Source organism: Notechis scutatus, chromosome 1 (genome assembly GCF_049901735.1).
Source record: "Notechis scutatus isolate UNSWTSFEM ecotype Mainland chromosome 1, rNotScu1.2, whole genome shotgun sequence".
Classification (NCBI taxonomy): domain Eukaryota; kingdom Metazoa; phylum Chordata; class Lepidosauria; order Squamata; family Elapidae; genus Notechis; species Notechis scutatus.
This window is the reverse complement of record NC_142009.1, coordinates 301,926,961-301,951,855: the sequence shown is the minus strand read 5'-3', so window position 1 is coordinate 301,951,855 and position 24,895 is coordinate 301,926,961. Positions and strand designations below refer to the sequence as shown.

General features: G+C 46.2%; 1 protein-coding gene across 1 annotated transcript in view; it reads left to right on the top strand.

Moving 5' to 3' along the window:
• The window catches only part of LOC113419691 (alpha-1-antitrypsin-like), a 36,384-nt gene extending 13,180 nt beyond the window's left edge, over window positions 1–23,204 (top strand). The window contains exons 2-5 of the mRNA XM_087952130.1: window positions 7,578–8,207; window positions 9,092–9,359; window positions 11,722–11,869; window positions 22,944–23,204. Of these exons, the coding sequence (XP_087808256.1) occupies window positions 7,578–8,207; window positions 9,092–9,359; window positions 11,722–11,869; window positions 22,944–23,129 (1,232 nt within the window). The 3' untranslated portion in view covers window positions 23,130–23,204. The remainder of the gene's footprint in view (window positions 1–7,577; window positions 8,208–9,091; window positions 9,360–11,721; window positions 11,870–22,943) is intronic.
• Window positions 23,205–24,895: the final 1,691 nt, after the last annotated feature.

The window sequence follows — 24,895 nt, the reverse complement described above, 5'->3', positions numbered from 1 at the left end:
GATACTATAATAAAAATTTTATAATAACATCAATACCATAGTCCTATTAAACTCTTTAATTAAAACAATATTCTAAACCTCCCCTATTATTAAATTTTAAAGCCAATCATTTTTAAACATTTTAATATTTTAATCTCTTATCAACTCTTAAATCATTACAATACTACCATCTCATCTTATGTACCTTGCAAAATCTTTTTTTTTTTAAAAAAAATTATACTTTATCCATTATCCAAAAAAAGCTTCTTTTTTTCATTTAATTTCAAGACATTGTAGCTTTTCTCCACCTTTTCCCTTTCTTTCTTCTCCCAACAAACCTTTCTACCCCCTTCTTCTAGCCTCTGCCTTGCCAGCTTCCCTTCTCTGTCGTATTCCTTTTCCCTTTTGTTTACTATCATCATATTGGTTTTGCACCTTATTTTTCCCTTTCTTAAATGTTTTTTTAGATCTTAAGTCCTTAAGTCCTTTAATTTTCTTCTTTTCTCTTCTTTTCTTTTCTTTCTCTCTTCCTTCTTTCTGGATCAAGTTCTGAGATTCATTAAAGATGGCTCCTTTCTTTCTTTCTTGTTCCTCTGCTGTCTTCATCTGTTGTAATGTTTGTTGATAATTAATAAGCGCCATTTCTAAGAAAAGGAAAGCTTCTTCCACACCATCTTTACCATTTTTTTTTGCTTGTTCATATTCTTTTCTTAGTTCCTCAACAGAAAGAGCCATTATAAATCTTTTCTTTTCTTTTCCCCTTCTTTCTTCTTACAACAAAACCAAGGCAGAATTCTCACTTTCTCCTTCTGGGGCAATATCAATCCAAGAGAAAGAAAGTCCAAATCTGTTTAAAATCTTATTGCAATATATTCTAGTCTTCAAATCCTTAAGGCATCTGCTCCAACAAATCTTAGCATACAAATGTTTTCTTTTTAATCCTCTCTCTTCCCACTCATCGCTTAAAACCAATTTTTACCTAAAAGAAATAGGTTTCTTAATATCCAGTTATTTATTCCGTAGGAAAAGAGGGAAAGCTATCCTTTCAGCACCTTCACAGCCGCTTTTTCCTCTTCTGGCAGGTATTATTCAAAAAGTCATACTTTTCAGGAGTTTTATTAGATATGTCTTAGAGTCCTAGGAGCCAAGAAAAACTTTCTCCTCTCAATCACTTTCTCCACTTCCTCCTGCGCATTCTTACCCGGCTGCCAGCTTCTTTGTGGCGGCCATTACAGACCGCCGCTGCACCGTCCTGGGAAAGGAGTTCTGCCGGCCAGGAGGGAGTCTGCAGCACCCCAAACCCTTCTCCGGATCCCCTACCTTCAGCTGCCCCTGCAGGGCCTAGCTCCGCACCCGGCTGGGTCGGAGCCCCAAAAAGCGGCTAGCGCGGCAGGGATCGCGCAGCTTCGCAAATCCCTGCCGCCGGCCGGTCGACAAACCGGAAGCTCCCCTTTTTTTTTTTTTTTTTTGCTAGTCTTGAGCAATGCTTAAAATAAACATCTCTGGAAACTTTTGGTTAATGTTCAAGGGAATATTTCCACACCATTCTGCAATATGATGATATAAATACAGGTGAAGCTAAAAAAATTAGAATATTGTGCAAAAGTTCATTTTTTTCAGTAATGCAACTTAAAAGGTGAAACTAATATATGAGATAGATTCATTACATGCAAATCTCTCCTGGCTCTTGCTAGGCTTTGGGAAACCAGACCCTGCACACTAAGGCAGCAAGCTTCAAGAAGAACTTCCTAAAACCTATTCTTTGCTTTAACCCCTCCCTCACACACATTTCTTTGATAAAATAAGAAAAGCTGGGAGGGACAGACTTGTTGATCTTTTCTGTGCTAAAACTAAACTCCCTCCCTCTGCCCTCCAATCTCTATCCCCTTTTACAATTTAATTTGCTAAATTTAACTGCATGCTGGAAAGAGGGTGGCAAAACCTGGAAGCTATTTATCTTGAGTCCAGGCTGAAGAGTAAAGGGATGAAACAAGCAAAGAAAACCTTTCTGCAGCTTTTTGCCTTGAGGAAATGAAGAAAACATTCAGCTCAAAAAGTTTTGTCAGCTAGAGCACAATATGTGCAGCATTTGCTGGGTCCTTGCAAAGATTTTCCCTGTTTGTCTGGCTGCCTTTAGGACCCAGGTAGGAAAGGACCTGCAAAGACCCAACATTTGCTGTTTGTTTGCTGCATGCGTTGTGTTCTTGCCAGCTAAACCTTTTGAATTTTTTTTCCTTCAATCCCTCAAGGCAAAAACAAACAAACCAGAAAGCTTTTCTTTGTCCGCATCATTTGGCTTCCTTGGGCACCGGCTTGGACATTGAGGAAGAGCCAGTTTCAGGGACATTCAAAAGGGACTATGGGGCGCACCAGGAGAACAAGGAAAGCTCTGTGTCAGTCCTATAAATTGGGTGAATTGGGAAAGAGCAGACAGACAAACAGCTGGCTGTGCAGTCTATCGAAGAGGGACAGCTGCAGCTAGTGAGCACAGAGAAGGAGGAATTGTCACCAAAGTCGCACAGAGCTGAGTGGAGGGATGCGCAAAAGAAGTCAGCAAGGCGAGTAGCACTTATGCAAGGAGACAGCCTCCCCACTCCTAATGAGCCACTCAGTCAGCGCCTATTTACCTTGGCATTTTGACCCTGGTGGCTGTTGGGGACACCTTCCATAATCTCCATAATCTCTTGATTCATGAATGCTCTTGACTCGTTGCTTTAAACTTGTAGAGATCATGGGGTTTTTTTATGCCTTGGATCCATGGAAGCCACGTTGTCCTCATGCCATGGAACCATTGGAACTGAGCTGCTTTGAACCTGTTGAAATTGTGTTACCTGCACTGACATCTGGAGAGTTGTGGTTGCTTTCATTGGGCCTTGCAATCAGCAGCTACAATCATTTTGCTTGGAATTCAGATTACAGATTACAGATAATCAGAGTTGGAAGGGACCTTGTAGGTCATCTAGTCCAATCCCCCGCTGCCCAAGCGGGAGACCCTACACCATTTCTGAAAAATAGCAGTCCAATATCTTCTTGAAAGTCTCAAGTGATGGCGCTCCCACAACTTCCGAGGGCAAGCTGTTCCATTGGTTGGTTGTTCTCACTGTCAGAAAGTTTCTCCTTGTTTCCAGGTTAAATCTCTCCTTGTTCAGTTTCCATCCATTATTCCTTGTCTGGCCTACAGGAGCTTTAGAAAATAGCTTGACCCCTTCCTCCCTGTGGCAGCCCCTCAGATATTGGAAGACCGCTATCATGTCTCCCCTGGTCCTTCTCTTTACTAGACCAGCCAAGCCCAGTTCCTGCAACCGTTCATTGTATGTTTTAGCCTCCAGTCCCCTAATCATCTTGGTTGCTCTTCTCTGTACTTTTTCTAGAGTCTCAACATCTTTTTTATAATGTGGTGACCAAAACTGGATGCAATACTCTAGGTGTGGTCTTACTAAGGCTTTATAGAGTGGTATTAGTACTTCCCTTGATCTTGACTCTATCCCTCTGTTAATACAATTTAGGATTGCATTAGCTTTTTTGGCAGCTGCTGCACACTGCTGGCTCATATTTAGCTGGTTGTCCACTAAGACTCCAAGATCCCTCTCACAGTTACTGCTATTGAGCCTGGTTTCACCCAGTCTATATGTGTACTTTTGGTTTTTCTTGCCTAAGTGTAGGACTTTACTTTTCTCTATATTGAATTTCATTTTATTAGATATGGCCCAGTGTTCTAGTCTGTCAAGATCCATCTGGATCCTGAGCCTATCTTCTTGGTTGTTAGCTATTCCTGCCAGTTTAGTATCATCTGCAAATTTGATAAGTTCCCCTTCTATTCCCTCATCTAAGTCGTTAATGAAGATATTGAAGAGTACTGGGCCTAAGACGGAACCTTGTGGCACCCCACTGCTTACTTCCCTCTATGTAGACTTAGACCCATTAAGGACTATTCGTTGAGTACGGTTTGCCAGCCAGTTGCGAATCCATCTAGTGGTGGTGCTATCTATTCCACTTTTTTCTAGCTTACTAAGAAGTAGGTTGTGGTCTACTTTATTGAATGCCTTGCTGAAATCTAAATATATTATGTCCACAGTATTTTGCTGGTCTACTAATTTAGTCACTGTGTTGAAGAATGAAATAAGATTGGTTTGGCATGATCTGTTTTTAATGAACCTGTGCTGACTGCTAGTTATTACTTTATTTGTTTCTAGATGTTGGCAGATCTGTTTTTTTATTATCTTTTCCAGTATCTTCCCAGGTATTGATGTTAGGCTGATTGGTCTATAGTTTCGTGGGTCTGTTTTTTTTCCTTTTTTGAAGATGGGAATCACATCAGCTCTTTTCCAGTCCTCTGGTATTTCTCCGGTGCTCCAGGATTTTTGAAAGATATGGTGCAGTGGTTCTGAGATGACCTCTGCCAGCTCCTTTAAAACTCTGGGATGTAATCCATCAGGCCCCGGTGATTTGTTTTCATCAAGATCAGACAGGAATTCTCTTACTATTTTTTTGCTTATTTTAACTTTTATTTCTAGTCTGTCTTTTACAGTTATGTTTTTGGTGGGTTGAGCTATAGTTTCTTTTTGCGTGAAGACGGATGCAAAGAATGAGTTAAGCAGTTCTGCTTTCTCTGTGTTGCCTGTTACTTCCTTGCCATCTTCTCTCTTTAGTGGACCGACTGTTTCCTTGATTTTTTTCTTGTTATTTATATGTTGGAAGAAACTTTTTTATTATCTTTGACTTTTGTTGCAAATCTTTGTTCGTTCTGAGCCTTTGCTATCCTGACTTCGTCTTTGCAGATTCTGGCTATCTGCTGATATTCTGCGTTAGTTGTATGTCCTTCTTTCCATTTTTTGTACTTGTCCTTTTTTTCTTTCAATTTGCCAGAGAGATCTTTGTGCAGCCATGCTGGTTTCTTCTTGGATTTCTTGTTTTTCTTTCTCAGTGGTATTGTGCTGGTCTGGACTTCTATGATCATACTTTTTAGAGTTTCCCAAGATTCTTAAGTTGTTTTCCCCTTTAGGATTTTCATCCATGGAATCTTTCCCAAGTTCTCTCTTGAGTTTATTGAAATCAGCTCTTTTAAAATCCAAGACTCTGGTGTCATTATGTTCTGTTGCTTGTGTTTGTGTTATGTTGAATTCTAGCATGACATGGTCACTCTCACTCAAGGTTCCTGAAGTTTCAACTCCCTCTATCACTTCTTCTCTGTTTGTAAGAATTAAATCCAGTATGGCTGTCCCTCTAGTTTCACCCTCTACCTTTTGGACAACAAAGTTGTCAGCTAGGTTGGTTAGGAACTAATTTGATTTCTTACTTGGTGCAGAATTAGTTTTCCAATTGATATCAGGATAATTGAAGTCTCCCATTACTATTGTTGTGTGTTTCCTGCATATGTTTGTTAGTTGGCTGGCAAAAAGGACACCCATATTTTCTGCTTGATTGGGTGGCCTATAATATACACCTATGGCCATGTCATTCTTTTTTTCTTTTATATTGACCCATATGCATTCTAGGAGGCTTTCATCTTTGGTTTCATGCATTTCTGTAGCAATATATTGGTCCTTTACATACAGTGCAACTCCACCTCCTCTTTTATGGGGTCCGGTTTTTTTGAATAGATTGTATCCTTCTACCAGTATGTTCCAGTAATGGGTTTCATCCCACTAAGTTTCTGTTATTCCAACTATATCATATTTACCTTCATGTATTCGTAGTTCGAGTTCACCCTGCTTGTTCCCCAGACTTTGTGCATTTGTATATAGGCACTTGAGATCTTTATGTCTGACACTGTGTTTACTATCTACATAACCTGTGTTGTGCCTGCCTGTCCCTACTTTCTTGCCACCTGTTTGATTAGTGCACATGGTATGGCACTCACTATTAAATGCTTGGTTTTGGTTGGCATCAAGGTTGATAATCTTACCTGCACAAACATCTATTCACTAGTTCACCTTGCTGTTTACCTGTCAGAAGTTCATTTATTCACTTTGCTGTCATCCTGCCTTGAGTTCTTAGTTTGCCTTGCTGGTTTTGTCCCCATGCTTTAGGTGCAGAAGAAACTGCAGCTTATCTTGCTCCTGATGCTTTTGCTATGTCTGGTCAGTGTGGTATTCACAGAGGTTGCTTGAAACTGACCCTAAGGGCTGCACATGCACAGGTGGAGAGTTTCCTATTTTAGCTTCTAATTTTGAATGGGTGTGTGTGCAAATCAACGAGTTTCCCCTTCCCTTTTGTTTTATATTTGTTTTTTGTATTTGTTATTGAACAAATGTTGCTTTCTGCTGGAGGGAAAGCATTAAAGCAAGGTGCTATGTCTTCAGTTCTCCCTCTGGTCTGTTCCAGCAGGGGGCACCCAGCCACACCTGATTGGTCACCAGTTTGACAGCTCAGTATTAAAGGAGCTGTCAAACAGGCCAACAGCTGTTGCCTCACGGCTGAGCTGAGCAGTCACATTTAAAGTGCCTGAAACTTTAAATAAAGACTGAGCAACACACAACCTCTGTTTGTGTGTTTGTTTCCCAGAACGAAGCACAAGGGAAAGGTTTGGGGGAACTTGTCCTAAAGCTTCTGCCTGAGAGTGCAAGATCTGGTTTCCCAAAGACTAACAAGAAGTAGGAGATGTTTCCAGTCTCCATTCCACCAGCTGATCAGGGCAGAACATTTTTATTTATTTTATTTATTTATTTTGATTTGTCAATCACTTACAGGATAATAGGTATAAGTATAAACATGAGTAAGAATACAGGAAATAGGTACGAATAAATGGGGACAGTAGGACAGGAACGGAAGGCACAATGGGGCACTTACGCATGCCCCTTACAGAACTCTTAGGAATGGGGTGAGATCAATAGTGGTTAGTTTGAGGTTAAAGGAGTGGGGGTTAGAGGATGTAAAAACAGAGTCAGGTAGCGCATTCCAGGCATTGACCACTCTGTTGCTGAAGTCGTACTTCCTACAATCAAGTTTGAAGCAGTTTACATTGAGTTTGTATCTGTTGTGTGCTCTTGTATTGTTGTGGTTGAAGCTGAAGTAGTCATTGACTGGTAGGACATTGTAGCAGATAATTTTGTTCTGAAAATCTAGGGTAGTATTTTTTTGCCCCAGAAAGGCAGATACAACTTGGCAAAAAGTAGAACCTTCCTTCACCATTTTTTCTCACTGGCAAGATAGTCAGCATTTGGGTGGGAATGTGTGAGAGCCACCCAAGAGGCAGGAAGCAGAGCACGGCAGAGAGGACGCTTTGGGAGACCTGAAGCAGGTGGGCTTGTGGCTTCAGTAATCCTCCCAGGAGGAGTCCCATCCCTGAGGCACCCCATGCTCCACTTAATGACCCACTCATTTATTTAACATATGCATCGGGGACCGTAGGGATGGCTCTCCATTACTTGAGGCAGTTCATTTAACATTTGCCCTGAATTTCAGCCCTAACGAGCAGGTTCTATTATGGTGATAACTCAAAGACTACTAAACATAACAATTTATCATCAACATCCTTTTATGCTGACTTTCATCTAGAAGCCAAAACACCCATAAAACTGTAACTGAAAAAGGTGTTTTAGAAACACAGTTTATAATAAAATAAAATCCCTCTTCTTTATCCCTATTTTTCTTTGCAGAAAAAATTATCAGCAAGATGAACAGAATCATTCATCTGAGCTTGGCCTTGATGGTGTTTTCTCTCGTCAGCCATGGCCACCATGATGTCGATCATCCCCACGATCATCATGACCCCAAGGCTGCTATCAAGATCCAGCGCAATGTTGATGATTTTGCCATTGAACTCTACAAAATCCTGGCTGCAAGATCACATGAAGAGAACCTTGTTTTCTCACCCTGCAGCATTTTTATGTTGCTTTCAGTTCTGTTATTAGGGACAGACTCCAACACTCATGCAGAGATTTTAAATGGCCTTGGCTTTAACCTGACACACATTCAGGAAGATGAGATCCACCAGGGGCTTCATGAACTTCTCCATGTGCTTACGCATTCCGAGAAGGATTACAAGCTGGATATTGGGCAGGCCCTGTTTTTAAAGGAAGGCATACAGCCATTGCAGACATTTTTAGATAAGATTAAGGAACTCTATGAAGCAGAAATCCAAACCACCAAGTTTCAGGAACCAAAAGCAGCTGAAAAGCAGATCAATGATTATATAAAGAAAAAAACACATGGGAAAATTGCAGAACTAGTCAAGGATCTTGACCCAGAAACAGTCTTTGTTCTCACAAACTACATATACTTTAGAGGTAACCTTCACAGAGATATTCCTTAATGAAAGGAAATGTCCAAATATGTTATTTGAGACAGCTGTTTAAGTTTGGAGAAAGAGGGGTGGAATTGCTCCAAGCAGCAAGTCCAGAAAAAGATAATTTCCAATCAACACAAAATGTTTTCACTTGAAAACTAGCCCAGTACAGAAATTTAAGTGGGTAGGTGGGTGGGTGAGCCTATGTTCATGCATGCATGCAAGTTATACTCACATATAAATACTTCACTACTACGGGTTGTATGAAACAGTTTTTCATTTCTGTGGAACCATTTTAGGAATAATTGTTCCAGTGTTTTAAAAGCACCTAATAGGAAGCCACCTAAAGCGGTATAACTTAAATTATGTCTGAATAGTAGCCATTATTCCAGTTCTTCTGGATTACAAATGCAATTAAAATGCACCCTCGTAGAGTTTGAAAACAAAATGAAACAAATAGACTGCTTTAAAGAAATCTGCTTAATGTAAGATCACAGGCGACCCCTCTCTCTATCTGAATAGCATATAAGTCCATAGGGCTGTGCAGAATTTAGAATGGGTGTTTTTATCTTCAACCAAGGCTGAAGTAAAATGTATCATGAAAGAAGGTACCTGGCCATTTTCTTCTGACACCAATACAGCAGCTGCATTGCTTCACTGCCTGACCAGTATTTATGCTGTGGGTGTGCAGAAATCGGTCCCAGCTTTGCAAGTGCTGGTCAGCATAAGCAAATGAATGCAGAGCATCTTACTAGTTAAATTATACCACCTCTTTGCCTCAGTAAAGAAGAGCACAGCATCTTCTTGAGGGTGAACCTAATTCGCCTCCTGCAGGTTTGATACGCTTATTCAGATACGACTATGGGTCTTTTTTGTTCTCTTTAGGCAACTGGAAGACTCCTTTTGATCCAGCGTTCACAAGGGAAGAGGACTTCTTTGTGGATCACAACACAACTGTCAAAGTCCAAATGATGCACAGGACCGGTTGGTTCTACTACTATTTTGATGAGCAGCTATCTTGCACAGTACTGAAGACAGACTACAATGGTACAGCCACCACCTTTTTTGTTTTGCCTGATCCTGGAAAAGAGAGGGAATTGGATGCAAATCTGTCAGTAGAAAGTCTGAAAAAATGGGCAAATAATGTACACAGGTAACATTTCTTTTTACTGCTTCTATATTTCTCTGTAGTTAGCATATTCTTTAAAAATGCGTAAAAATCAGGGGTGGGATGCAAATATTTTTACTACCAGTTCTGTGGGCATGGCTCGTTAGAAGTGGCTAGGTGGTCATGGCCATGTGACTGGGTGGGTGTGGCTTCTTCTCTTTTTTTCCAGCACCCCCCACACTCCTTTTTTTGGCTTCCTGAGCCTCAGGGAAGACTCGGGGGGGGGGGCTTTCCTGAGGCCCAGGAGGCCAAAAACAGAGGGGGGGGTGGTGCGCAGCAAAAACAAAAAACCTGTGCATGCCTTTTTGCCTCCTAGGCCCCAGGGAAGTCTCCTGGGCAGAGCAGTAAAACAGTGAGGGAGATCCCGGGACCGCTGATCATTGGAACAGCTGATCATTGGGAGGGAAATATAGAAATACCTTAAGGAGTGACTGGACAGGGAGGGGACGGGATGGCGGAGAGGGGCAAGGCCAATCAGGGGCATGATTTTCTGGTTCTCTGAACTGCGCAGAATCATAACAATTGGTTCTATAGAATCGGTCCGAACTGGTAGAATCCCACCCCTGGTAAAAATATTTCAGTGCCTGTGCATTCTTTGCTATGCTTTTCCAGAATAATTGCAGAGAGTTGATTTTAAGTTAGAGACCAGCAACCTAGGGCTGTGCATGTTTCTCTAGAGTTTCAGGTGCATCTCTTGATGTTGTCCCCGTGTATGAGAGTGGAAATTTGCTCATTAGTTCTTAGTCATATTAACAATTATTCTTCCTTCCTGCTTGTTACATGTTACCACATGTGTTTGCAAAATAGTTCGAGACATGCCATTCAGAGATTGATATGTTCCTGTGGAAAATTCTGCACTGTTATTCCAAGTGGTGAGAGAATATCCTAGAGGACTGAATGATGATAGAAGGAGGGGGCTTTGGTGAGGAGATGCCAAACCCACCTCAAAAGCCTCACACCAAGAATAAAGCAGAGGGCAGTAGCTCCCTATCACCTCCACATAAAAATATAAATATATATTTGCCCAGGTCCCATTTGGCCTTACAATGTTGTGCTTGATCCCTTCGTAATACTCTGATACTCCACTAGTTTCTTGCAATCTTTTCTGTTTTATTCCTGTATTTTAATTAATCTCAGGAAGGCCAACTTCTGGGTCTACAAGATGGTAGTGTGAGTGTGATCATCCTCCCTTTATCTGCATTTATTAAAAGTAGTGGGGATTTGACACCATGGTGAACATCTTGTAGATTTTTATCTTCCATTCAGGCATTGCAAATTAATTCCATTTGCCAGATCAAATAGATAACCTGAATTGGATCAAAAGCACAATCTGAATCAAATGAATATTCCAATTACAGGTAGTACTCACCGATCATAATTTGGACTGGCAATTCTATTGTAAAGTGAAAATCAGACCGTGCCTAATTTATAATGTCAATTCATCAATTCCAGCTGCATCTATTAAGCTAATCACCTTGTGACTTCAGACATCTTGTCAGCTTGACTTGCTTGTTGGATGCTGGCTGTGAAGGACACAAATGCCACCCACATGACCACAGGACATCACTGTAAATTTTTTCCCCTTTTCCTTTGCTTGCTTAAGCAATCTTTCTACACAACAATGGAGGGGGAGGGGAGCATACAAGCAGTCTATTTAGGCAATCAGTAGTCATGTCCATAATACAGGACATGACTACTTGTTTAGCAACTGCCTCAGACAGCGGCTGTTTGCAAATACAACAGTAAATTTCCTTGGGTGGAGGGGGCAGGTTCTTTCGAAAGTTTGCAGTTCTGGTCAGTTGATTATGTTATATGTTACCAACTTTTCCTCCTTTAAAGTTGATAAATGGAAATGTGCAAGATGAGCTAAGATCCTGAAAATAAATGTAATATTGGACTAACCGTTATTCCATTGATTTCAGATGTGAACTAATCATAAATAAGTCATTTAAATGTCTCAATCAAATTTGTGGGTTAAAAAAAACCCCAATCTTTTGTAGAATTATTCTGATTTTATCCAAGAGAAGGAAAATATCTCCCATGCTTTTTCCAATAGTAAGAATCTTTCTTACTATTTTAGTTTAGTTGTAAGCCACCTAGAGTCATATGGTGGTTGGGCAGCCTATACATTCATTCAATCAATCAATCAAGTCTGATATTCATTTTGACAACAATGCCTGTTGATTCCACTCAAATATTTTAAACAGATTGATAACAGTTGTTATGATAGGAACTAATACTGTACCAAAAATCAATAACTCTGTTGTTTGTGTTTTACTGATATTACTGGGTGTCCTTCTTAACTTTGCGGCATCTAGAGTGAAAATGTCTTTCTGTCTTTCTGAAGGGCTACAGCATCGGTCTCCATCCCCAAGTTTAGTATTTCAGCCACGTACAGCTTAAAGGAACCCCTCTCCCAGCTCGGTATTACTGAAATCTTTACTGATCATGCCGATCTCACTGGAGTCACCGGGCAGCCTTTGAAACTGTCTAAAGTAAGTAAAATGTTTGTATTGTTTGTATCATTTCAGGCAGGTTTTCAGCAAGATGAAGCCAGATTTCACAGAAGCTGTTCTGTACGGTCATTACCATTCTTGTAGAACCGCGTAGTGATTGGCCAAGACGCACGGCGAGCTGATTGGTCGAGCGAACCGCACGGATTGGCCCGCCGCGAATCTCCGCGATTGGTGGAAACTAATCGCGGGAGATTCAAGCGTGCCATTGGCGCGGCCGCCGCGGCCAAAGAATAAAAGCCGCCGCTTTTCTTTCGGACCCGAGCCGATCTCGGGAATCAATAAATGAGCTGAACTAAAGTCACTGGCTCCGAGTCTCGTTCCTTGCGACGGACGCAACACTGGCGACGAAGGTGGGATCCCAACCCTGATCCCCATCGAGCACGTGTCCTGAGGAAACGAGACCGACGAGATGGCCAGCATCGTCCCGCCCGCACCCTTTAACCCGGCTACTGAGGATTGGGAATCGTACACCGACCGATTCCTGATGTTCCTCGAAAGTAGCAATCTAAAGGATGCAAACGGGCAAAAGAAAAGAGCTGTCTTCCTCACACACTGCGGGCCCGCAGTGTTTAAGATGGCGAAAGTCCTTGCGAAACCCGAGGACGTAAAAACGATGGACTGGGCCGATCTCGAGCTGTTGCTCCGAAACCACTATGCCCCCGATGTGCCCACCCTCATCAGGCGGCACGACTTCTATCGGCGAGACCAGCGAGCGGGCGAGAGCATCAGCGACTTCGTGGCTCACCTGCGAAATCTTGGAGGCATGTGTGGGTTTACGGATATGGACGAGGCACTCCGAGACCGCGTCGTCCTGGGGCTCAGAGACCCAGTCCTCCAGAGCCGGCTGATGGCAAAAGGCGACATCGCCCTCGCCGACGTCCTTGCAGACGCCACCGCAGCCGAGGCAACCCGGAAATTGGCGGCTCGAATGCGGAGGCCCGACACTGGGGACCGCAACCCGACAACCGAAGCAGGCATGGCCACCGAGATGCGCTCCGAAGCAAGCCACCGAGAGACCACCACACACCATGGCGACCTCGACTCCACCTCCGACACCACGGACGAGGAAGAGGACGTGCATCGGCTCCAGGCGGATCGAGACCGGCGCGATCGACGGAGTCGTAAGTCAGGGCAACTGTGCGCCGGGTGTGGGCGACCACCCTCGATCGGAGTGCCGATTTTTCAATGCAATATGCCGGCACTGTGATAAAAGAGGCCACATCGCCCGAGTCTGCCGACTCAAGAAGAACTACAGCCCCCGGCGGCGAGACGGCAGCGACTGGAGATGAGACGGCACCCCCCCCCCCAGGCCCAGAGACCGCCAAGCTGAAAACCGATGGAGCCGAGACGGATGGGGCCGACGAGACGGCGGGAACCGGCGGAGAGAGGAAACCCACCAGACGGTTGTCATCGGCCACTCATCCAGCGCAGACGCCCGGAAAGTATATGTGGAAGTGGGCATCGAGGGCGAGCCATGCAAGATGGAGGTGGACTCCGGGTCCTACCTCTCCATGGTTGCATGGCGGGAAATCAAGCGTCTGGTACCCACAATCCACAGGAGAGGACTGGAAAGCCAGAGCCTAATCCTCAAGGACTACCAGGGGAATCGCATACCGGTAGTCGGAACAGGCCAGTTCGAGGTAACTTTCAAAGGGCGCACAGCAAGGCTTCCCCTGACGATCGTGGACCGAGACCGCCCCAGCCTTTTGGGACTGCAGTGGTTCGCGCCGCTCGGAATCGAAGTAACGGGCATCGACCACATCGGGGAGGCCGACTGGGAGGACCAACTCGCAAGGGACTTCCAGGAAGTGTTCGACGGCACCCTAGGCAAGTACCGAGGGCCCCCTATTTCGTTCAGCCTAGACCCCAGTGTTCCCCCAATACGCCTGAAACCACGGCGGGTACCATTCGCACTCCGGCCAAAAATCGATGAGCAAATAGACAAGCTCATCAGACAAGGGGTCCTCGAGCCAATCAACCATGCCCAATGGGAGACCCCCATAGTCACCCCAGTCAAGCCCGATGGGTCGGTGAGAATCTGCGGGGACTATAAGGCCACCCTCAATTGCGCATTGCAGCAGAGCGCCTACCCCGTCCCAGTAGTGCAACACCTCTTACACTCACTGGGGGGAGGCAAGATCTTTGCGAAGCTCGACCTGGCGCAAGCCTATCAGCAGCTGCCGGTCGACGCAGAAACCGCCGAGGCGCAAACCATAGTAACCCACCGGGGGGCTTTCCACTGTAAGAGACTCCAGTTTGGAGTCAGCGTAGCCCCAGGAATTTTCCAGAGCCTCATGGAGAGACTCCTGCAAGGAATCAAAGGGGTGGTACCCTACTTCGACGACGTGCTGGTGTCGGCAGCCAACCAAAAAGAACTGGAGGGTCGCCTCAGGGAGGTCCTAACAAAATTCAAAAATGCGGGGCTGAAGGTTAAAAAAGAGAAATGCCAATTACACACCGAGAGGGTCGAGTTCCTGGGGTACCTGTTAGATCGGCACGGAATTCACCCAACCGAGAAAAAAATCAGAGCAATCAAGGAAGCCCCCAGGCCGAAGAATAAAATGGAACTACAGGCATTTCTAGGACTGCTTAATTTTTACAATGTTTTCCTGCCCCAGAAGGCGACCGCGGCGGAGCCTTTGCATAGACTCCTGGACAAGGCGGCCCCGTGGACTTGGGGGAAATGCGAGGAAGCCGCCTTCAACAAAACCAAGGACCTGCTCACCTCGGATGCCGTCCTCATCCAATACAACGAGACCCTACCGCTAGCTGTCACATGCGACGCATCACCCTTTGGCGTCGGTGCCGTCCTCAGCCACACTCTCCCCGATGGAAAAGAAGCACCCATCGCCTTCTTCTCAAGGACTCTCACCAAACCGGAAAGAAACTACAGTCAGCTAGACAAAGAGGCCCTGGCTATCGTTGCCGCCGTCAAAAGGTTCCACGAGTACATCTACGGCCGGACCGTCACCATCGTCACCGACCACAAGCCACTGCTGGGAATCCTGGCAGGGAACAGGGCCACCCCGAACATTCTATCCCCAAGAATGACAAGGTGGTCCAAATTTCTTGCCGCCTACAGCTACCGGCTTACACACCGACTCGGTAAGACAATCACCCACGCAGACGCCCTGAGCCGCACGCCGCTACCGGACTTGGACACCGACCCAGAACCCACGACAGCCACCCTTAGCATAGAGACTCTGCCCGACCTACCCATAACCGCGTCAGACATTGCCCGTGAAACCAATAAAGACAAACGTCTGGCGCAGGTATTACATTGGGTAGAGAAAAGGTGGCCCGAAAAGGACGACGACGAAACCTTCAAGACATTCCGAAACCGGCAAACAGAACTGTCATTACAAAAAGGTTGTTTACTTTGGGGGGACCGGGTTGTTATTCCGGAAAAATTACAGGGAAAGGTATTGGAATTGTTGCATGAGGGGCACCCAGGCATCGTTAGGACAAAGGCCTTGGCCAGAAGTTACGCCTGGTGGCCAGGAATGGACAAACGAATCGAGGCCTGGGTGGCAGCATGCAACAGATGCCAGGAAACCAGGCCCAGCCCTCCTGCCGCTCCAATCCTGGAATGGGAAACCCCTAGGGGACCATGGTCCAGGATTCACATAGATTTTGCCGGGCCCACGAAAAGCCACACTTTCCTCATCACGGTAGACGCTTACTCCAACTGGTTGGAGGTAAGCAACATGAGAACTACCACCACGGAGGCCGTCACCAAGGAACTCAGCAAACTATTCGCAACCCACGGCCTCCCAGACATCATCGTATCCGACAACGGGCCCCAATTTACCTCGCTGGAATTCGAAAAATTCCTAGCGGAGCGGGGGATACGACACGCGTTGACAGTGCCGGCACATCCGGCGGCGAACAGGAGGGCGGAACGGATAGTTCAATTTACAAAAAAAAAACTTTCCAAAAGATAGAAAACGGGGAAATCCAAGAGAAAATAAACAAAATGCTTTTCATACAACACATAACCCCGAATACAACAACCAATAAAAGCCCGGCAGAACTACTGATGGGGAGAAAATTAAGGTCCCCACTCGACAGACTGCACCCCACATACAACCCAGAAAAACCCCCAAACTCCTCAAGCAAAGACTGAATATTTAAAACAGGCGACGCAGTATACGAAAAACCTCACCGGAGACCCACTCTGGATACCAGCAACCATAACCCAAGTGACAGGTCCAAGATCGTACCGCTTACAGACAACCGACGGACGAGCATGGAAACGACACATCGACCAATTAAGGTCAAGAATAGCCACGGGAAACACAACCGACACGCAAACAAAAGCAAACACAGAAGGGAACCCCCCCAACACAAACCAAGAGGGGAGGGAAGGCCCCAGGGACCAAAACCCACAAGAAAGAAACCAGGAATACTCACCGGAAAGCAGCCAGCTCGACACCTCACCAGGGAGAAGCAGCCAGGCCAGCTCAACCAGCCCGGAAAGACCAGGCGGGAGCGGAAACCGCAGCTCAACCAGACCGGGTAGGGACCGGAGGGAGCTGCGACGAAAGGCCCGGCTCAGCCTTCCAGACGGTTCCATCGACAGGGCAGAGAGCAACACAGGACCCGACCGAACCGGCCGGGAGCCAAGCACCAACTAACCTGCGCAGGTCAAGTAGACAAGTACGTAGCCCCGCCTACTTATGGGACTACGTTACGTAGGACCCTACCAAGAGGGGAGGGGTGTTCTGTACGGTCATTACCATTCTTGTAGAACCGCGCAGTGATTGGCCAAGACGCACGGCGAGCTGATTGGTCGAGCGAACCGCACGGATTGGCCCGCCGCGAATCTCCCGTGATTGGTGGAAACTAATCGCGGGAGATTCAAAGCGGTGCCATTGGCCGCGGCCGCCGCAGCCAAAGAATAAAAGCCGCCGCTTTTCTTTCGGACCTGAGCCGATCTCGGGAATCAATAAATGAGCTGAACTAAAGTCACTGGCTCCGAGTCTCATTCCTTGCGACGGACGCAACAGAAGCAATGTTAATGAAGGGGACTATATGAAAAGTCTCACCCTTGTCAAAAAAAAAAAATAGAACATTCCCTTCCAACTGCCATTTTGTAAGCAACGTATGTGCATCAGATTGTCTTTCTGGCATCATTTCGTGTTTGTTCATCATTACAAAAAGGAAAAAGATTGAGATGGCAGCTTATCCATGCTGAGCTTTTCTTCAAACTGACCCCTCAAGAAAAGCACTGGCCAGCTTAGAAAGACACAGATGTCTTTTATCCACAAAGTCCCAGAAACATGAGAGAGAAAGTGAAATGGACTTTTTAAAATATATATAAGGAAAAAATGCAATAACAAAGTGTATAGAACAGGAATATATCCAGGGGGAGAAATCTAGTGTGTTTGGACACATTCCATCTATTTCTCTTGTGGTTACCAAAAAAATTTGCTAGACTAAGAAATTGGAGGGGAGGAAATGAACTACAATATAAATAAACAGCAGACTTGCCTGACCTATCCATATTTGCAGAGAACTAAATTAATCATGGTTGCTATACGGTTCCGGGTGATTAAATAAATAGCTTTGCACAGCACAAAATCTGTCTAAAACTTTTGTTTGAAAGGATGGAACACAGCAGTGTGGAGATCCAATTTAACAACGCAAGAAACTCAGTTTGGGGTCTGAAAAGGCTCCAAGCAATATGATTTTGGAAGCCTAAAATGATGTCCAGAATGGCTATTTTAATCTTCTTTGGTTTGTCAGTGGCTGAATTAGAGGAGGCCTAATTGTAGCCCTGGGCAACATTAGACCCAAGAATCCTGATCTGTGCATGAGGATGCTAAGCTTCAAAGATGGCCATGTTATTGTGCCCTGCTATTTCTCTGCTCAAAAGATGGAATTAAGAGGGGGCTGAGTTAAACATTCATTACTTATAATTTTTAAGCAAAATAATTACCAATAATATTCACTTTTGGAATTATCATTATTTCAAGTTCCTCAATACTATTTAGTTCCAGGAGCAAAAGGAGGCTCTTTGGTTCTTTTTATCTTAACTCACTATACCCACGATGGTGAATCTATGGCAGGCGTGCCAGAAGTGGCACGCAGAGCCATTTCTCTGGGCACGCAGAGCCATCGCCCGTTGCTCTTCCTGGTTCCGGTGCACCGGCCAGCTGGACTTCACGTGTGCATATGCACCAAAAACCAGAAGAGTAGCCATGCACGCTCCAGGAAGATGAACTTGTTTCCAATGTGGGCATGTGCGTCGGCCACTTGGTCTGATTTCTGGTGCGCACGCAGGTGCAAAGACCAACAAAGTTCATGTGTGCATGCCAAAAGACCCAGAGAGCATCAGAGCTGAGAGGCAGGATGGGCGGGCCGGAGCTTCCCACCTTCTCTGTCTGAGTGGGGTTGTTTGCACAGCTCCAGCCCAAGGTGCATCCGTGTTCTCCAGAGCACCTGGCCGGCTTGGGTGCCCTAGAAGAGCCCCCTGCCCCCCACACAGCCCCCTTCCCACCACTTTTGCCAAAGAGATACAACCGTTTCTGTCCCCGGCGTTTCTCCCACCCAGCTCAGCACACCGCCGATCAGGCCCTCAGCGGCATCTCCATTCAGGCAGCTCGCTTCCCCGCTGGAATCTTCTCCTCTAGCATTCCACCTGGAAGCGGCAGCCCAACAGCCACTGCTGCTGCCGGGAGCAAAGGGGCAGTGGAGGCATGGAGGCATGGATGGGCAGGCCAGGGCTTCCCTCCCACCCACCCAAGCATGCTTCTTTCACAGCCCCAACCCTCCAGCCCACAGCACTGATGCACATCTGTGCTCCGGAGTGCCTGGCCAGCTTGGGTACCCCATAAGAGTTGGCCAGCCCCCCTTCCCACCACTTTTGCCAAGGAGGCGCGACCGCTTCTGTCTCCGATGGTCCTCCCACCCAGCTCAGCACACCAGTGATCAGGCCCTCAGCAGTGTCTCCATTCGGATAGCTTGCCTCCCCACCAAAAGCTCCTCTTCCAGCATCCCGTCTGGAAGGGGCACCACAACAGCCACCATCACCAGAGGAAAGGGGGCAGTGGGGGCGAGGACAGGAGGGCTGGGGCTTCCCTCCCTTCTTGAATGGCCCCAGCCATCCTGCCAGCAACTCTGCTTCCCTTGCTCTTTTGGGTTCCAGCACACTGGCCAGCTCGGACATGAGGCAGCCATCCACCCAACCAGCAAATGCTGCCCTGCGCACCCGAGCCGGCCAGGCACTCCAAAGCACAGATGTGCATCATTGCCACGGGCTGGAGGGTTGGGGCTGTGCAAGAAGTACCCTTGGTGGGGAGGGAGAGAAGCCCTGGCCTGCCCATCCATGCCTCCGCTGCCCCCTCACCCCTGGCAGCAGCAGGGGCTGTTGCACATAAGGTGGGCGTCCACATCATTCTCTGCAATAAATAAAGAGAAGGCATCGCTTCTGGGTGATTTCCTGTCTGGGGACAAAATCCAGGTGATCCCAAGGAAGGAGGAATTTGCATTCTGTCTGGGTCCCCTGCCTTGAATGGGGAGGGAAAAAGATCCCTCCTCCCTTCCTTTTCTTTGGATTGTTTTGTAGCTACAAATAACTGAATGAGCCTGACATACTCAAATATTCAGTGCTCAAACCCATCAGAATTCTGCCTCCTTCAGCAGTGCCCTTTGCTTTGGGGCATCTGTGGACCGCCCCTTACCCTCCCCCTCCCTCCTGTCTCTCCCTTCATAGGAGTTTTCCTCCTGGATCCACTGCCACAAACAATCCGGAGTGCATTTGTGATGCTCCCTTACACGTCCCTTCTGTAGCTGAGCCAGGCTCCCTCAACCACCCTCCCAAAAGACCCAAGCACTGCCCAGCAGCCCCAGCAGGATCCAATGGGGTCCCTGCCCCTGTTGGAGAGAAAAGGGATCCAGCCGGAGAGCTTCTCAGAGAGGCTGGATGGGAGGAAGGAAGAGGCTCCTGGGAGGACAGAGCTCTTGGAAGGGCTCAATGGCCGGCCCCCAGGCTCCTTCTGGCCCTCCAGCTCCTTCTGGCTGCCACCAGAAAGGGCTCGGCTGAGTCCAAAGGGCAGGAGACTTGGAGGATCTCCAGGGCTGCGGAGTCCTTTGGATGTCAACAGAGGGAGCCAGAGGGGGGCTGAATGCTTTGGCTGATGGGGAGGGAGGGCACCCTGTTAGGAATATACACCCTAGCAGAACGTGCAACGGCAGTCTAGCAGGCAGGCAGATATGTGAGATAAAACATTGTAGTAGCTTACACTCAGTAAGACAGATATACTGTGCAAGTTAAATAGTTTTTATTCCAGCAAGAGTTATAGCATAGTCAAAACAGTCCATATGTCATACACTAAGTTCAGTCAGTCCGGGGGTTAATCAGTTTGCAAAGTCCAGTGTCGAAAAAGAGTTCATTAAACTTACAATATCAGTCCAGTGATATATCTCTTTTGCAGTCAGAGATATGAAGAAAAATCAAACCCCTTTTCTTCTCTCAGCAAACACGCAGTTATCACCATCAATCCAGTTTGTCAGCATTCCAGTAAAAGCCAGGGAAACAGTGAGCTCTCTTGCTCCCTCTTATGGTGATTTTACAACCGCACCCAAAATACTTGGTTTACAGTTTAAAGTGATACATACACTTAAACTCACTAACATAGTTTATATATTATTTTACCCAAACTAAGTTAGGTAACCAATGTTATCCCTAACACACCCCCTGTGAGAAGGGTGGGCAGCCTTGGAAGCTGCTTAAGGGAGGGAGGGAGACCAAGATCCTCTCCCCTCCCTCTTTTCTCTTTTGCTCCCTTGACACTTCCTTTGTATGGACTTGATGGCATCCTTTCCCTTGATGGCATCCTTGTCTCCTTGGAGCTCCCGCCCTCCACCTTGCCCTGCCAGGCTGCCCCAGAGCCCCTCCAGGAAAGCTGGGCCAAGTGCCAAGGAGCTTCCTCCCAGACGGCGGCCAAGTCAACACCGCTTCCTTCCCATCAGGGCTCTGTCTTGAGAGCCTGCGGAGGTCCCGCTGAGGGGAGGGGGAAGGGGGGAGGCAGGTGGGAAGGGGAGCTGCGTGGGGGGGGTGGCCAGCTCTTCTGGGGTGGCACAGGAACTAAGCTGCATGGGTGGAATGCCAGGAACAGAAACAGTCGCGCCTCCTTGGCAAAAGTGGTGGGAAGGGGGGGCTGCACAGGGGCAGCTGGCTTTTGTGGGACACCCAAGCTGGCCAGGTGATCCGGAGCACAGATGCGCCATGGACTGGAGCCGTGCAACAACCCCACTCAGGCGGAGAGGGAGGAAAGCCCCGGCCTGCCCACCCTGGCCCTCAGCTCTGCCCCTCTTTGGGCTATTGCACTGCCTCTTCCATACGGAGGAGGAGGAGGAGGGCCTGCCTGTATGGCTCACAGGCATGGAGCAGTTGACCACTCAGCCAGCAAATGCTCACCGGAGGAACGCCAGGGTAAGAGGTGTACTGACTGGGAAGCAGTCACACTCCCTTGGCAGAAGTGGGGGGTGTGTGTTTCTGCTGGCTTGTTCTCAGTGGAGGGCTGGAGAGGGGTGCTTCATCCCGGCCAGAGTTGGGGCAAAGCTCTCCCACCTTCTGGCTCCACAACCCAAACCCCAGGAACACTGATGCCCCTTCCCTTTGAGGCCAGGAAGGGGCTCCAGCTTTCCAACAGAGGGAGGCGGCATTACCCACCCAACTTTCTTTCCCTGTCCAGGGCTGTGGAACCGGGTCGTCGGTAGGGATCATCCCGACAGGGATCAGGGAGGCAGGCAGGGAGGTGTGAGGACCCCTGAAATGCCAGGCAGAACCAGCGCATGCGCACCAGCCAGCTGGTCTGCGCATGCGCACCAGAAACCGGAAGACCAGGCATACCGGAAACCAGAAGATCATGTGTTTTTTCAGTTTTCAGCACACAGGAGTGCTCATGCTCCCGCCCACGCTCCATTTTGGCACAAAGTGCCAAAAAGGTTAGCCATCGCTGCACTATATCTTACCTGTTTCTTTTCACAACTGTTCAACCCAATGTTTTTCAAGCTTGGTGACTTGAAGACATCTGGACTTCAACTTCCAGAAGTTATGAAGTCTTAAAAACACTGATTTAACAGATAACAGATAATCAGAGTTGGAAGGGACCTTGTAGGTCATCTAGTCCAATCCCCCGCCGCCCAAGCGGGAGACCCTACACCATTTCTGACAAATGGCAGTCCAATATCTTCTTGAAAGTCTCAAGTGATGGCGCTCCCACAACTTCCGAGGGCAAGCTGTTCCATTGGTTGATTGTTGTCACTGTCAGAAAGTTTCTCCTTGTTTCCAGGTTAAATCTCTCCTTGTTCAGTTTCCATCCATTATTCCTTGTCTGGCCTACAGGCGCTTTAGAAAATAGCTTGACCCCTTCCTCCCTGCGGCAGCCCCTCAAATATTGGAAGACCGCTATCATGTCTCCCCTGGTCCTTCTCTTTACTAGACCAGCCAAGCCCAGTTCCTGCAACCGTTCATTGTATGTTTTAGCCTCCAGTCCCCTAATCATCCTGGTTGCTTTTCTCTGTACTTTTTCTAGAGTCTCAACATCTTTTTTATAATGTGGTGAACAAAAATGGATGCAGTACTCTAGGTGTGGTCTTACTAAGGCTTTATAGAGTGGTATTAGTACTTCCCTTGATCTTTATTGTATCCCTCTGTTAATACAACTTAGGATTGCATTAGCTTTTTTGGCAGCTGCTGCACACTTCTGGCTCATATTTAGCTGGTTGTCCACTAAGACTCCAAGATCCCTCTCACAGTTACTGCTATTGAGCCTGGTTTCACCCAGGCTATATGTGTACTTTTGGTTTTTCTTGCCTAAGTGTAGGACTTTACTTTTCTCTTTAAAATTTTCTCTTTAAAATCTTCCCTCAGGAGAACCCAGCACTCACTTCAGCAGTGCATGGCTAAAATTGGAACAAGACAGAGAAAGTTAATATAATTCTAGTAATGCAAAGTCACAGATCTGTGTAACAAGTTATCATCATTTCTGAGTTATTTTTCTCTTCTTCCAAATTTTGATTTTTTTTCTTCTTTTCTTCTCAGGTTACCCATAAGGCTGTGTTGACTGTTAATGAAACTGGAGCTGAGGCAGCAGGAGCCACTGCTGTAGAATTCATTCCTCTCTCAATGCCCATCACAATTACTTTTAACCGACCATTTTTATTGCTTATTAGGGATCAAAATGTTACATTATTTATGGGCAAGCTTATAAACCCAACACAGCAGTAAAACAACAGCAACAAAACCCCAGGGTGTGCTGGATTTTGAATACAGTTCAAAAATAAAGTATCACTGGAACATGAATTTCAGAGAAAGAGAGTTTTTTCCCTCTGCAAAAGTTAAAAAATCTATTTGGTTCCTGTGTGAATCATCATATGAAACTGATAGTTTCTAAATAGAAAAAAATAAATAAATGTGGGAATACTCGGGTGTATTGTCTGCAGATTGAAAAGAAAATTGAGTAAAACAATCCAAAAATAATGTGGGAAGTACACCCCCAAAGGATAGTGCCAGGAACCACTAAAACAGTGCCAAAAGACTTAAAACAGCTCTTCCCCTTTAAGGAATTTAAACCCCAGCAAAAGCACCAGCTGATAAGAATACTTAAGTAGAGCAATAAAGATAAGTGGAATCAGGCTAAAAATAACTCACTAAACTAAGGCACACCTTTCTCGTCCCAGGCTTCTGGTACAGCATGAGACAAGCAGTTCAACACTACAAAGGCTTCCACACAAAGTTAATTTATTGGATTTTATTAGCTATCCTCAAAGTATAACTCACAGTTATGTCTAATCAGCACAACACCAGAACTCCCTTTTCCTGTGTCCCTGACAGGATTAACCCTTAGGACAGGAAAAACAAAAGACCCTGGACCAAGATTAACCCAGGAAAACAAAACTCAGGGCAATCAGAAACACATCACAAAACAAACACAAAACCCATCAAGCTGTAGGAGCTTCAAAGGGGAATTAAGCATAAAAGGCAAACTCCCAATCTTGCTAGTTAGCTAGGAATGCTTGAGATGTGTCACTATTTCTTCTTGCCTTCCTGAATTAAATGATTCTGCTTTCTAGCAGCTTGCTTTTGAAGCTATTTCTTCTCAGCATTTGTGATTGCTTCCCAGTTGGGGAACGAACCAAGGAGATTTCTCCCAATAATATAAAAAGTTCCATTTCCTTTGATAATCACGATTAACTAGGTAATTTATTAAGTGCAATCAGACCAGTGTCCTTCCACTTTTTTGCAAGTTCCAGTCTGGGTCAGTCACTGTGATCAAAGCTTTATTCTTCTGTAGGAAGTTAGCATCGACCTCTTTCCTAGAAAATTGAAATATCCTAGGAAATATTAAAAAGACAGAATATTTTCCCTAAAAAGAGTAGAAACTCAGAAGCAGAAACTCACCTCAGAAGTAGAAGCTCACCCCCACCTTTGTTAATGGGTGGGCCATTAAGGCCTGGGCCAGAATACTTTATATAACAAAGATCTCCAGGTAAAGCTATAGCAATTGCTCAAAAGCCCTTTCAGTGCATCATCATCCAGCAAGGCTCAACCAAGCCTGGAACTCAGGACAGCCTACAGAGTTGCCCCTGCATGGCCTCATGGGAGTCTGACAACCAATTAGAAACAAGCTTCAATTCAAATCCCAACAAAGGTTATAAAACCCAGGCACTCTCAGCATATCAGCCCTTTTTTCTTGATCTCTTCCTTCACCTTGAAGCATGTGATCATCCTTCCTTTTCACTCTGGAGCTCCAGGCCATGTGATCCTGTCCACCATTAAACCTTCCAAACAGCCTCCATGTTTCCAGTGTCTTTTTCCCCCACTTGGAACTGAACCCAGAAGGATTTTGCTTCCAACACTTCCAAGCTTTCAGATTCAGGCTGGACCCCATCCTCAGAAAATTTCTATCTCTCCAGAATATGTGCACTGGACTGTTCAATGTGTTACATTTATATGCTTCCCATTGGGTGTGGCTTTTAGATGTTAATTAAGGA